General features: G+C 47.0%; 4 protein-coding genes across 4 annotated transcripts; 3 read left to right on the forward strand and 1 right to left on the reverse strand.

Moving 5' to 3' along the window:
* DEU56DRAFT_710741 (homoserine acetyltransferase) lies at window positions 1–1,506 on the reverse strand (the record flags this gene model as incomplete). Its single annotated transcript, XM_041347489.1, has 11 exons — window positions 1–141; window positions 191–398; window positions 454–488; window positions 535–664; window positions 714–802; window positions 855–939; window positions 989–1,041; window positions 1,091–1,111; window positions 1,158–1,214; window positions 1,267–1,295; window positions 1,350–1,506. Coding segments are annotated over 11 exons (1,005 nt in total), but the record flags the coding sequence as incomplete, so codon positions are not given.
* Window positions 1,507–9,197: 7,691 nt separating this feature from the next.
* Window positions 9,198–10,768, forward strand: DEU56DRAFT_748162 (uncharacterized protein; the record flags this gene model as incomplete). Its single annotated transcript, XM_041349330.1, has 5 exons — window positions 9,198–9,396; window positions 9,453–9,629; window positions 9,687–9,825; window positions 9,878–10,536; window positions 10,590–10,768. 5 exons carry the CDS (start codon window positions 9,198–9,200, stop codon window positions 10,766–10,768), a joined length of 1,353 nt encoding a protein of 450 aa, XP_041201922.1.
* Window positions 10,769–11,928: 1,160 nt separating this feature from the next.
* On the forward strand, window positions 11,929–12,120 carry DEU56DRAFT_711270 (uncharacterized protein; the record flags this gene model as incomplete). The annotated part of the gene is made up of 1 exon (XM_041347503.1): window positions 11,929–12,120. A coding segment is annotated over one exon (192 nt), but the record flags the coding sequence as incomplete, so codon positions are not given.
* Window positions 12,121–12,308: 188 nt separating this feature from the next.
* On the forward strand, window positions 12,309–13,043 carry DEU56DRAFT_748177 (uncharacterized protein; the record flags this gene model as incomplete). Its single annotated transcript, XM_041349331.1, has 1 exon — window positions 12,309–13,043. A coding segment is annotated over one exon (735 nt), but the record flags the coding sequence as incomplete, so codon positions are not given.
* Between the last annotated feature and the right edge of the window lie 671 nt (window positions 13,044–13,714).

The raw sequence follows: 13,714 nt of genomic DNA on the forward strand, positions 1-13,714 counted from the left end.
CAAAAATTCCGTGATCTTCTCTGTTATGAAAGCGATATCGGGCGGGTTAGCGCCACCCCCTGCAAAATGACCCCAGATCGTTGGGATCACCTGCAATTTGGCATCTCTGAGGTGAGACACTTCGTTTTCACTGTCCTCCGGCTTTGATGGTGTCAGTAGTCGGCTCGCGGTTGCTTGGTGCAAGACTGACCGTAAAGTAAAGATCCGTCTTCGAAGGTATAATAAGTCCCTTTGCTTTGATGCTCTTCAGGGCCTTTTCGTAGTCTCCGCCATCACGAATGATAGAAATGTCTCCTTTCTGCCACGTGTTCAAAAGTGCAATCATGTCGTTTGCATCCCAGTTATTGAGAAATCTATTTTCCCACCGCTCCCTGATGAACGAGTTCAAGTCTGGAAACCTGTTCGCAAAATTCCATGAGGAGGTTAAGGGGCATGTATTCCGACATGGCTTACTCTCCGTCCATCAGGTACTTGTGCTCCCGGAACCACTATAAAAGATTTAGTGTTCTGTTATTCCACTGTGAAGTAACTCACAGTTTGCCCATAGGCCCATGCGCTGTAGACTCGAGCGAATGCTCGGATTCCATGCTGAGGAGTGCTCTGATAATGACCGTCGGCAAAATCTTTGCTTGCTAACATCGCTGCCTTGGGCCCTTCCAAGAAGCTAGAGCACAAGTCGCATGTGGACAAAACAAATTCAGACAAAGACCCACCATTGGTTATGTGGACTTGTGCGAGCAGACGAGCATATAGGAACAAACCGATCTACAAAGTCGGGGAAGACGACTGGCCAGTGATATGCCTTGGGATATGACCTGAGAGTGTGTCCGTGATATCTTAAAGAGGCGAAGTACCTGTTGTCCGCCCATAGAAAATCCAACCACGCAGAAGACCTTGCGCACGCCAAGGTGCTTTGTCAAAACTGCGTGCTGAGCGCGACTTGTCGAGGTGAGCCTGTATTCTGTTTGCAAGTCGTTTCATAACCTACATGTTGTCTTCGTAGGAAATGAATGGGAAGTACGGGCCACCATAAGGTGCAGGCTACGGGCTGTCAGAAAGGGAGAAAAAATGTGCAATGATCGAAACTAACTGTGTTAGAAGGAGAAGACGACTAGATTGTTTCAGTTAACGGAATAGCAAAGAAGAAGGCAGCACACCTCTCCATTACAGAAAAGCGCGAATGTTACCACGAAGTATTTATTTGGGTCAAGGACCTGTTGTCAAAATATGGAGATCACGCATTTCACTACACGAACATATACGTACCTTGCCTTCCCCAACGAGGTAGTCTTGACCTGTGTGCGATTAGATGAACAACTGTCTTCGTGGTCACAATCAATGAAACACACTCCCAAGGGCAAGTTTTACCCCAAAACATGTCGGGAAAACAATCACTTTGTCGTTGCTTGGGTCTCCGTATGTCCGGTATGCAGTTACGGCATCAGGGAGCACTCCTCCTGCTACTTTGAAGCGACCGTGATGATAATACTGGTTTAGTGTCTGCATGAGGGGAGAACCTAAGGGTGGAAAGGATATACTCGTCGACCCCATGCTTTTATGTCACGCGCGTATGGACCTCAAACACCATGAGTGTGCCGATAAGTAGTTCAGCTGGGCAATGGTTCTTATGGTCACGAGCCACCTGTAAGACCGCACGAAAGTGCGCGAGTAGGGAGGGGATGTGTAGACCGCTGGAGGATATAAAGAGAATATAGTTAGTTGACAGAGAACGAGCGCGAAGATAAGGAATGGAGCAAGATAGAGATGTTAGTTGTGAACTAGGAAGGAGTCTTGTTGAATAGCGAGTGCGAGAATGAAACTTCGATGCTGGTTATTATTGCGCTGCATGTAAGGATTGTACATGGGCTACTTATACTGCAAAACGGTAAGGGTCCTCGGGTACGATTGAGCCGAACGAATATGTGGCGACGGAGGCTGAAGGGAGTGGCGTTGCGCCTGACAGGGTAGAATAGTGAAAATTAAGAAAAAGGGTGAGGAAACTGAGTGGGTAGTGGTAGGAATGGGTATCGTGTAATGGAGTAACGAGAGATGCATAGGTTTTGTTGACAGATATGGAATGGTTAGGTTGCGAATAGGGTGATGTTGACGAGAGAATGGTTCTGGACGTCGAATAGGTCGGTAACGGCGAGTAATTAACGGTAAACGATATCGTGGATCGTGCTGGTCGACATTGGCGGCGAACTGAGGTGGCGGTTGAGGTGAGTGGTGGTTCGGCTGTTTCCGGTGGTAGCGGCTTGGTAATCCTTACACCTCCCCCCAAGTACAGATATCAACCGTCCTCGGTTGATCCTTCGACAAATCCAACATCTGACGAGTCTGGCAATCCCGCGATAGCGTCTGCATCAATAATCTGCGTGACTTCAAGAGTTGTCGTCGAGCGCGAGTGATAGGGGATGAGACGAAATGCAGCAAACTTGAGCTTCGAAACTGAACCATCGACTTCCGCGAGATGGTAAGCGCCGTTCACATTTCGCGAGATGACAACCATAGGACCGAAATAGCGCGGTTTACACTTGGCGTTCGACGAGGGCTCGATTTTCTTATTGAGGACTAACACGAGCTCGCCTGGTTTGAAACTTCGGTGTGATATAGTGTTCGAAAACGCCGCTCGAAGTCTTTGACGGACGCATAACGACTTGCGAGGATGCGATCGTGGATAGTGTGCGAGATCGTCGTCACGTTTTTCGAGCTGTCGTGCGCGGGCTGCAAGTAGTTCCTGGGTAGAGATGATACTGGTGATGTCGGGCATGAGGAAAGTTGCTTCTGTGATGTCGAAGGGGAGCAGTGGCTCGACACCGTGCGCCATGTAAAATGGTGTGTGGCCCGTGGATTTTCGAGTTGTTACTCGATCAGCCCAGAAAATGTGTGGCGCGACAGTTGGCCACTGTGTGATGTCGCCTCGACAGGCTTTAACGAGTGAGTCACGAATCGTTCGATGCGAACGTTCGACAATACCATTGGCCTTGGAGTTGTAGGCCGAAATTCGAATGTGATGGATATGGTATTTCGACGCGAGCCAGTCGAGCGCAGCCACGAACGGCGTCCCATTGTCGGTAACGATTTCCTCAAGTCCACCCCATCTACACAGCAACTCTTCGAAAATGAATGCCCCTAGCGTGCGACCTGTTTCCCTTCGCAGCATCCGCCATTCGGGCCACGCTGTCAGCGAGCATCGAGCCTGCACGATGTAAGAATATCCGTGAGAAGTCGGCATGTGCATTGAGTCAGTGTAAGCTTTGCGAAATAAGGGAGCGGGAATGGCAACTGTTGGTGGGAGAACGACTTTTTCGACAGATCGAAGTTGGCATTGGTGACACGTTTTGAGATACCACGAGAGGTCGTGATCGAGAGTTGGCCACCAGAAACGATCAGCAATGGTTCGACGAGTGGAATAAAATCCTTTGTGTCCAAGGTTGTCGTGAGTTTCTCGAAGGATGCGAGTGCGATCGAGTTGAGAAATGACGAGCTGGTGACGACCTGTGGGATTACGACGCCAAAGTCGTTTATTATGAATGAAAAATTGCGCAGCTCGTTTAAGGAAACGAGTGCGACTTGAGAGCTGCATACCCGAAGGTAATGCAAGTGTCTCGAGATAGTGTTCGATGGCCCGAAGGTCATCGTCACACCATTTGGAGCTTCTGTCGTGCGGGAATTCGAGGTCAGTACTTGGGTCGGCTTCCGCAGAGATGAAAACCTGTGCCCTCGTCATCATTCCATGATTTCCGTGACGAGAAGTCCAACACCATCCATATCCCATAACTCAGCACTTCATCTATCCATTCTTCTACCTCGTCAGAGTCTTCTTCGTCGAAATCTTCATCTTCCAGTGCATGACGACGGCGCGAGAGGCCATCAGGGCCGGTGTGCTTGGATCCTGAGACGTGTTTGAGCGTGAAGTTGAATAATAATATTCCCGCGATCCAGCGGTTCACCGCTGTGTTTGGCTGAATGTCCGGATTGTTAAGCATGCCTTTAATGTATTTTGCATCGACCTCGACAATGAAATTCTTGATACCGATAATCCAGACTTTAGCAGCTTTGAGGGCACGAAATAAGCCGTATAATTCAATCTTGGCTTGAGAATAGCGTGATTCTCGATCATTCCAGGTAATCGAGCCAAAACGAGAGGGTCGACGACGGTTTTCGTTGTCGAGTTGAAGCAAAATCCAGCCACAGGCAATATGAGATGAGTCGACAGCGAGAACGACGGGATTGGGGCTATGGTAATCGATTGGTCGAATGGCAGGAGAGTTGATGATAGCGAGCTTAAGGGTATCCATGGCAGCTTGAGTGGTTTCGTCCCAAGCAAAAGGTACTAAAAACCCGCGAACTTCGGAACGTGTTGTGCAGGGGGGCCAATTCTTGATTTTGACGACCTTTGAATCATCTGGAATGCGTCCTTCATAAATACAACGCTGTCCGACAACAATAACCTCTGGCACGCAAATGAAAAGCTTCTTCGCTGATACTGTGGCTCCCGCGTGCTTGAGGCGATGAAAAACTCGATTGATGTCTAAGCAGTGTTCCCAAATGAATCGTCGAATGCCGGAGTTCTCGGGGATGGTTTCAAATGTGCCATTAGCGAGCTCGTATCGTGTGCGAGGGCCGAGAACGTTTACATCATCCTGAAAATTTGGTGCGATGTCAATTTCGTTCTGTAAAATAAATGCAACATCATTTTGAAAGACTGCGGGAGAATCTGTCCAGCCCATAGGCAGTGCTGTGAGACGGAATGTGCCGAGTGGTGTCTGGAATGTGGTAAGGTCGCGAGATTCTTCGGCTAAGGCACGATGATCAAATCCGACGAATAAGTCCATCATTGTGTAAACCGAGCGTCCGGCTGACTGTTCTGCGAATAACTCGACGTACGGGAGAGTAGCAGCATCCTTGACAGTGACCGAATTTAGTGGTTGAAGGTTATGGACAATACGGATCGAGCCATTCTTCTTCGACACGCAAAACCAACTCGATTGATAAGAGCTGTTTGATGGTTCATAAATCCCCGATGCGATCTTCGATTTAATAAGGGCAATGACCTCATCACGAATTCCTGGTGGGATAGGTGGTTGACGATGTACCCAGGGGGTATGTTCTATAGTCGGAATGATGACCGGCGGGAAATAATCATCGCGAAATCGTCCTTTTTCAGTCTCGTCCCATGCTAGAGCTAGCTCGTTAAGAGACAGTACGTGTGCTGCTAATTTTCGCTCCTCGGGCCATAGAAATGAATTCTGGAAAATGCCGAGTTCATTTAGACGTTCGGCTGTAAGACGAGTGCCAGAGACGAAGTCAGGTGGAGTTGGAGAAACTGTGGGGAGTGATAGAAGGGGATCCTCGGGGAAGCGACGAATGATTCGCGCATGAGCAGGCATGGTTGTTGCAACGGGCTTGATTCTATTAGCAACCTTCTTGTAGGCCAGGACTCGTCGAACCGGGTCATAATCAAATGCTTCCCGTAGCAACTGTTCTGCGAGAGGGGTTGCCGTGACGTGCGACACTGCAGACGAGGGAATTGACACTCAATGACGAGCTATTTAAGGCAGCTGCTGTGAGCATAAGCGTGCTTAAGTGAGGTGGAGGACGAGGGAATGTAGCACAGGTTCGAACTCGAGTGATATCTGAAGGATCGTGAATGGTGACATATACCATTTCCGCCGTCTCCGACTTCGACAATCGAACGAGCCGTTGCCACGGTCGTCCTAAGAGTAAACGATAGGGTGCGTCGGGTATGACATAAGCATGGGCCCATGTTTTGATGCCGTCGACGTTGATCTCGAGCATCTCAAGACATCCTGTCATATCCTGAGAACCTCCGTTCGCAGTCTGCATTCGCATGCGAATGCCCTTGTTGATTGGGGCTTGAGTCTTCTTCCAGACATCTTCGCGAATAACGACTAGTTCTGAACCTTCGTCGAGCAATGCCATCTCCATATGGATTCCGTTGAGTGTGACTTTGAGTTCACGAAGTGGCGTGGCATGTTCAATTTGCGGTGGTGGAACAGCGATAGCAGCAGTGAGAGTGGTGGCTGACGACGACGCAGCCACTCGATGCGTGCGGCAGTGTTCAACAGCTTCCCTACGAAGATCCGGACTTATTGTGAGAAGATCAGAAACTGTGACATTGGGAACTGTCGTATTGAGCATGTTGTGGTAGATGTGAGATGCTGCGTCAGGAGTGGCTGCTTTGGACTCATAAACGAAGGCAGGAGTCTTCTTGGGCGGAACATTGGGAATATCGGGGGGCAGAATTTCGATGGAATGAGTTTGGCTGCGTGCACACGATGCAGCCGTAGTTGTAGTATTAGACCTACATATTATGGCAACTACCATTCTTACCATAGACACTTTTGACGGCAATTACCAGCAGCGCAATTTGACCTAATCCATGGCATTTGTCAGGCCCTATTTTGCTGGGTGTTTTGGCTTTCACAGCCGCATTTTTTGGATTTTTGAAACTCAGCTATGTTTTCAGTCACAAATGTGTTTTCCACATTTGTCAGATGTTTTGGTATGTTTTATTCCGCAATTTTGGCCTCCAAAAGCGGAAATTCACAAAACACATCCTGTTTTGGTCACCTCCTCATGTCAGGCCTCCCCACATTATTCCCACACTCCGCATTTTCGCATTTTTAGCCACCTACTGTGGGAATTACCCCACAACACCCAAAACATCATCCCAATATGGTATACCACATAATTATAATTATTCCCACACCCTCCCCACCTCACTGCAGCTTCACCACTACACCACAATAGGTCCCCCCTTGTATCTAAGTAGTAGTTTGGTATATACATGTATAATATTATATAATAGACCGCTTTTTTTGTCAATTTGTGTGCCTGCTCATCCTCCAGGGCCTTTTTCAAACAGGGTAGGGTACAGAACATTTTCGCATTTTTGCCCCTTTGATAGGGGGGTGTTCCAGGACATTCGGAACATATTTATGAGCATATATGAGTAGATTCCCATCTTTATTTCACCCCCTGAAGTGTCCTACATCAATAGATATAGCACATATGCAAGAAAACACAGAATATGTTCTCATGTGATTATTTCTAGGTGAAGAGCCTTGTAATAATGATTCCAAGCATCTATTTAACAATAGGAACAATGTATCAGGAGCCCAGGACCATAGGATAATTCCCTGTTGCATGGTGTGCCCCCCCTCTCCTGGTGGTTTACCCCCTGTGAAAATTTTTCCTGTAGGACCGGACCTCAATTGAAGGTAGGGGGTCTATTCCTATGTATATTTGAGGTAAGTCTATCATATAGCTGGCCCAGGACACACATAGGATCCTGCTACAGGAACAAAAACATAGAAAATCGCATTTTTGACACTTTTGATGTTTTTTAGTCCCTTACACTTGCACAAATGACCAGGCTTGCTCATATATGATCAGTAGTACATTCACAAATATGTTTTGTGCCAAGGATCAGCCCTACATAGGGTGAAAATGTGATATATGATGTACAGGGGCTTTTTCTACTGATAAGAAGCCTACATAGTAATCAAGCCTGTGATAAGTAATCAAAGACCTGGGATATGTCCCTATATATGCCCCTGATGATAGATTTGAAGATTTAGAAAGATCCATCAAGGGACTGACTGAATGACAAGTAAAACCACATATGTGTGAAAAGTGACAATTGACATCTTTTCACACAAAGTTACATTTATATATGATACAGGTCAAATATTTCATTAACAATATGTAGGATACATTGTAGACTACTAAAGGAACATATACTACATACTGCCCTGAGGTTGAAGGGTGGTGGAAGGGATGTGGTGTATGTCTGAGTTGACCTAGCATTAAAGTGCTACTATTGCTCAACTGACCATTTTCGATGTTTTGGGTCTCTTGAACTTTCCCACACTCAATTTTCTATCTATTTCACTTCCTCAGCACTCAATTCTTGTAGGATTGTTCTGTACATTTAGGACTATGATACTGAGTATATTTTAAATCTACTCCAGGTGTCTGATTATTAAATTTCGATGTATTGAAAGTATGGGATCCTTATCAGTAGAAATAGCAAGTATTCACACTAACTCAAACCTCTGGCCTATTTTGAGCTGATCCTTGTTACAAAAAGCAAGTATATATACTATGATAATGATATATGAACAGGTTGTATTATTTATGCAAGAGTAAGATAGTGAAAACATCAAAAGTGTCAAAAATGCGATTTTCTATGTTTTTGTTCCTGTAGCAGGATCCTATGTGTGTCCTGGGCCAGCTATATGATAGACTTACCTCAAATATACATAGGAATAGACCCCCTACCTTCAATTGAGGTCCGGTCCTACAGGAAAAATTTTCACAGGGGGTAAACCACCAGGAGAGGGGGGGCACACCATGCAACAGGGAATTATCCTATGGTCCTGGGCTCCTGATACATTGTTCCTATTGTTAAATAGATGCTGGGAATCATTATTACAAGGCTGTTCACCTAGACATAATCAAATGAGAACATATTCTGTGTTTTCTTGCATATGTGCTATATCTATTGATGTAGGACACTTCAGGGGGTGAAATAAAGATGGGAATCTACTCATATATGCTCATAAATATGTTCTGAATGTCCTGGAACACCCCCCTATCAAAGGGGCAAAAATGCGAAAATGTTCTGTACCCTACCCTGTTTGAAAAAGGCCCTGGAGGATGAGCAGGCACACAAATTGACAAAAAAAGCGGTCTATTATATAATATTATACATGTATATACCAAACTACTACTTAGATACAAGGGGGGACCTATTGTGGTGTAGTGGTGAAGCTGCAGTGAGGTGGGGAGGGTGTGGGAATAATTATAATTATGTGGTATACCATATTGGGATGATGTTTTGGGTGCTGTGGGGTAATTCCCACAGTAGGTGGCTAAAAATGCGAACATGCGGAGTGTGGGAATAATGTGGGGAGGCCTGACATGAGGAGGTGACCAAAACAGGATGTGTTTTGTGAATTTCCGCTTTTGGAGGCCAAAATTGCGGAATAAAACATACCAAAACATCTGACAAATGTGGAAAACACATTTGTGACTGAAAACATAGCTGAGTTTCAAAAATCCAAAAAATGCGGCTGTGAAAGCCAAAACACCCAGCAAAATAGGGCCTGACAAATGCCATGGATTAGGTCAAATTGCGCTGCTGGTAATTGCCGTCAAAAGTGTCTATGGCAAAACTGGTAGTTCCCATTTTACTAGGTCTAATACTACAACCAGGGGTGAGGACTGATGGTGAAGCACCAGAACGAGGTTGGGCAAATGCCAACCGTGTCGCATCTAGCACAAAGGAAATGGGGCCAGGAACTCGACGTGACACCTTAGACGATCACTTCGGTGATTGGAATTGGAAAAAGACGACAACACTTGGTGGGTTTTCATTGTCGAGTATTATGTTCCCCTCACTGATACTTCAGACTCTCAAGGCCGTACGTTGAAGCGCAAGATGGAAAACGCCATAAAGTGGGAATGGGAACATCGTGTCGCCTTGTACGATTTGGAAGGAACAATTCAGCCTGTGCTGCTGGACGAGTGGGGAACAGAAGTCGAGATGTGGGAGGAGGACAACACTCGCCCAAATCCGTTCGAAAGCAAGCTTGCTTGTACATCACTGCCCACACATTCTATGAATTCGCGCTGATCATCTGCTGTATGTGTAGCTATTACGCAGGCCACGGTAAGGTCACAGCTCGCAGAATTGGAAGCACAAGAGCTGCGGGAAGGGATCAACCACTCTCTCGACGACAATGTCTCACCTAGCGTCCTCATTAGTGGTGGGATTGAATTAGAAGACTTGCAGTATGTGACGTCTCTCTTTCAACATGTGGTCGTTGTTCAAATCTTATGACAGACAACGGCTCAAACGCGACATTTCAGACCTCTCGCTTCATCCCACAGACAATCAAAGAGAGGCCATCATTCATAGAACTAATGCACTACAGAGACGCATCAATTCCTGGACCCGCTATCAACCACTCTATATGCCTATTGTCTCCACGCTGCGCTCATCAACGAATCCAAGTCCAGGTGCCCCCCAAACACTTAAGCCGCAGGATTTTCCACTCTATCTACCATCAGCTCTCAATCATCTCGACTGCAATCACCGTTTAATGAAGCACGAATGGAAACTTCGGCAGGCACAAGCTCACGATGCCCTCAACGAGCTCCGCTCCCACCTTCGTTTACGTTCGCACATTTACAAATTCAAAGACAAGAACTTACGGGGCCAAGCAGCTTCTACCCGTGCACAAAATCTGATTGCACGCGTCGAAGCAAAGAAAGATGCGGCGGTAGCGAGATACAGGTGCGCTCGTCAAGCGATAGAATCACTAAGCTGTCGGTTGGATGAGATGGGCTGGGAGGCAACACTTCGACCCCTCAGACACGAGGACATTCGGCCTATGGGCGATTTCACAGGTGATCGCACTCAAGGCACCGGGACAATCTCGTGGATCTGGCTGACGACAGATGTCGACACCAGTCCATCCGAGAATGAAAGTGTTCAAGATTGTGAGTGTTTCTGGTTGATGCTATCGACAGCTGACTCAGATTGCTTTATGTAGGTGTTCATATCGAATGGTGCAAGGCACGCGCACGCGCAGCTCGATGGTCCGAGGAAGTAGAGTTGCTGGCCGAAGAAATGAGACGAGTACTTGCCTTTCTGGAATGGCAAGGCTCCTGGTGGCATCAGTGCACAACGCTGCGCTCATCGGAGAAGACTACCGAGCAAGAGGGCTTGTAGGCATATGCCTACCGTCAAGCCGCACTCCGTTCTGCGATGCGGACCTCATTCCAAGCTCGTTGGAGCTTTGTTTCTCATCTCAGTTCTACGAGTTCTATGTCGGCTTCTGAGGATGACAGCGGTCCTTCAATTGACGCACCTCCTGCGGTCATGGAGTTTTGATTTGAACAATACATAGTGTTTGTAGTGTAGCGGCACTCTCAGGCACCACAATACACATATTTTTGCATCCAGGCTTGATCGCAGATTGATCACAGATGCTCGATCTCAGCAAGAGAAGCAAGGCTCAATCTTAGACGGCTCGATCGTAGATTGCTCGATCAAATCTCAGGGCACAACATGAGCACAACTTGAGTAGAACACAGTACTATACTCGGACATGGCCAATGGATTGCACTAGGGCCATCGGGAACCTATAGTCTACTGTACAGCCATGTATCACACCACTTGTAGCTCTCAGTAATACATGTATCACGAATGTCTTATGGTTGTAGGTAGTGATACATCAATCCTACAGGTACAGGTGCTTTGACGGTTCGAAAGACACTTTCTCGGCGTGGTTCCGTCATGTTCTCATGTACTTTGAGAGCCAAGACACTGTGCCAAAACCGAAACAGAAGATAATTTTCACAATGTCCTATATGAAGACTGGCTTTGCGGCGGAATGGGCTGCGCTTGCTTATGATCGTGAATGTGCCAAGGTCTCTGCGCAAAATCGTTGGGACTGGGATGCGTTTGTCGTTGATCTTAAAAACGCGTTTTCTCCCATCAACAAGATCCGTGATGCACAGGAACGTCTATCGACCCTCACGCAAGGAAAGATGCCTATCGAGGAGTTCTTAACTTGTTGGACGCAAATCCTTATCACCGCCGGCTACGCTAATATCAAGGCCGACACCACCACTGCTGATCATCTCATTAATCTTCTTCGTACCAACGTTCATCTTGATATCATCGACTCTGTTGACGAAGAGTCCGAAATGTATGGCTGCCGAGACTTGGATAAGTGGTTGAATCGTATTCTAATCAAAGGAAGGATCCTTGAACGGCGCCACACTTGTCATACTGCGGGGGTCAGCCGAAGAACTCCTAATCCAAATTATCACCCCTCTCTTAAATCTGAGCCTCCTCATCCTACTTCATCTAGTGGAGACCGTACAGATCACAGCGGCACCACTTATGGAGGCCGAGGCCAACCCATGGATCTCAGCCGTCAACGAGCTCGTGACAACAACCTCTGCTATCGCTGTGGCCAACCTGGCCACATTGCACGCAGTTGCAAAAACCATGCCCAAGCAATTCGTCAGATGCTCGAGGACCTCGATCCGGAGGAGAAAAAGGGAGTAGTTGAAAGTTTGGGTTTTTAAAATGGTCGGAAGGTAGCGTGATCTCACCGACCAAACGTTCATGTCTATCGACATCCACATCTTGTACACCATCACATACGGACCACTCTTCTAATCGATTTTCTGTTCTTGATGTGATAGACTCGGATGAAGCGCATGATGAGCTATGGGCTGGGAGTGATATACCTACCCCTATGCTCTTGCCTAAGGGAAACGGAAGCCAAAGCCCGAAGGTTCGAGTGACGCCTCAACAGCAAAAAGTGAACAAGCCACTTGCATCTGAGGTATCGGAAACTGCAGACCCTCTACCCCAGATTGCAATCAACACTCACTCGAATCCGAAGGCGGAGGTGCGTGGAAGTGGTAGATCCAAGGGCGAAAATACTGCAACTAGCCCAAGGGGACCCCACGCAACCCGAGTACCTGCAGTAAGATCATGGTCGCCTATCTGGTACGCCCAACATCTGCGAGACCAGTCATCGGAGCAAGCTATAGCTTTACTTTGTATCACTGTGCACCCTAAACATTATCTTGAAGCTACCCATCAAGTACTTCACGAGTTAAATAAACTAACGGTCGAGGAGGCAGCAACAGCTATTCACGAGTTACATGGACCAAAACGATACATCCGCGGAACAGGGAATTCAATGTTCCTACCTGTGTCTTTGACCACTATCGACGATTGTCGGTCCATTGCAACTTGCGCCCTTCTCGATTCCGGATGCATGGGATCATCTATCAACGCTGGATTCGTTCAGGCTAAGGGGCTCAACATGCATAAGCTTGCACGCCCAGTCCCAGTATATAATGCAGACGGATCCTTAAATAATGGGGGTTCTATCACAGATTACGTGGTACTGCAACTTGCCATAGGTCAACATGTCGAACGTATCACTTTTGGGGTCACAAATCTCGGAAGCAGTAATATTTTCCTCGGATTAGAGTGGCTCAAACGCCACAATCCATCTGTTGACTGGCAAGACGGGACTGTTCAGTTCGACCGGTGTCCTAAGGAGTGTGGGTATTCGATTTCCCCACATGAGCCTGAAGACTCCGGAGAATTGATCGGCTGTTTGCATACTAATGTAGAAGAGCCTGACCAGGAGGTCAACCTTGAGGAAGGGGAGAGGATCTTTGCTTTCGACTACGAGGGGTATGTAAAAACAGGCTCCGAGCATATTCGAGCGCATACTACCACCTCGCAACAACTGGCTGAGGAAGCATCCAAGACGAAGGTTAAAAAATCCTTTGAAGAATTAGTACCTTTGCAGTATCATAGTTTCGCGGACATTTTTAAAAAAGAGTCGTTCGACGAACTCCCTCCGCGAAAACCATGGGATCATGCTATTGAGCTGGTTCCGGGAGAACATGCTATTGACTGCAAGGTATATAATCTGAGTCCGGAGGAACAGCGGGAATTAGACACTTTCCTCGAGGAAAACCTTCGTTCAGGACGAATTCAACCCTCGAAATCACCATTTGCTTCAGCCTTCTTTTTTGTCAAAAAGAAAGATGGAGCGCTTCGGCCAGTACAAGACTATCGGAAGCTGAACGCGATCACAGTCAAAAATCGCTATCCTCTACCTTTGATTCAGGAACT

This window comes from Suillus clintonianus, assembly GCF_016758775.1.
Source record: "Suillus clintonianus strain FC179 chromosome Unknown DEU56scaffold_155, whole genome shotgun sequence".
NCBI lineage: Eukaryota > Fungi > Basidiomycota > Agaricomycetes > Boletales > Suillaceae > Suillus > Suillus clintonianus.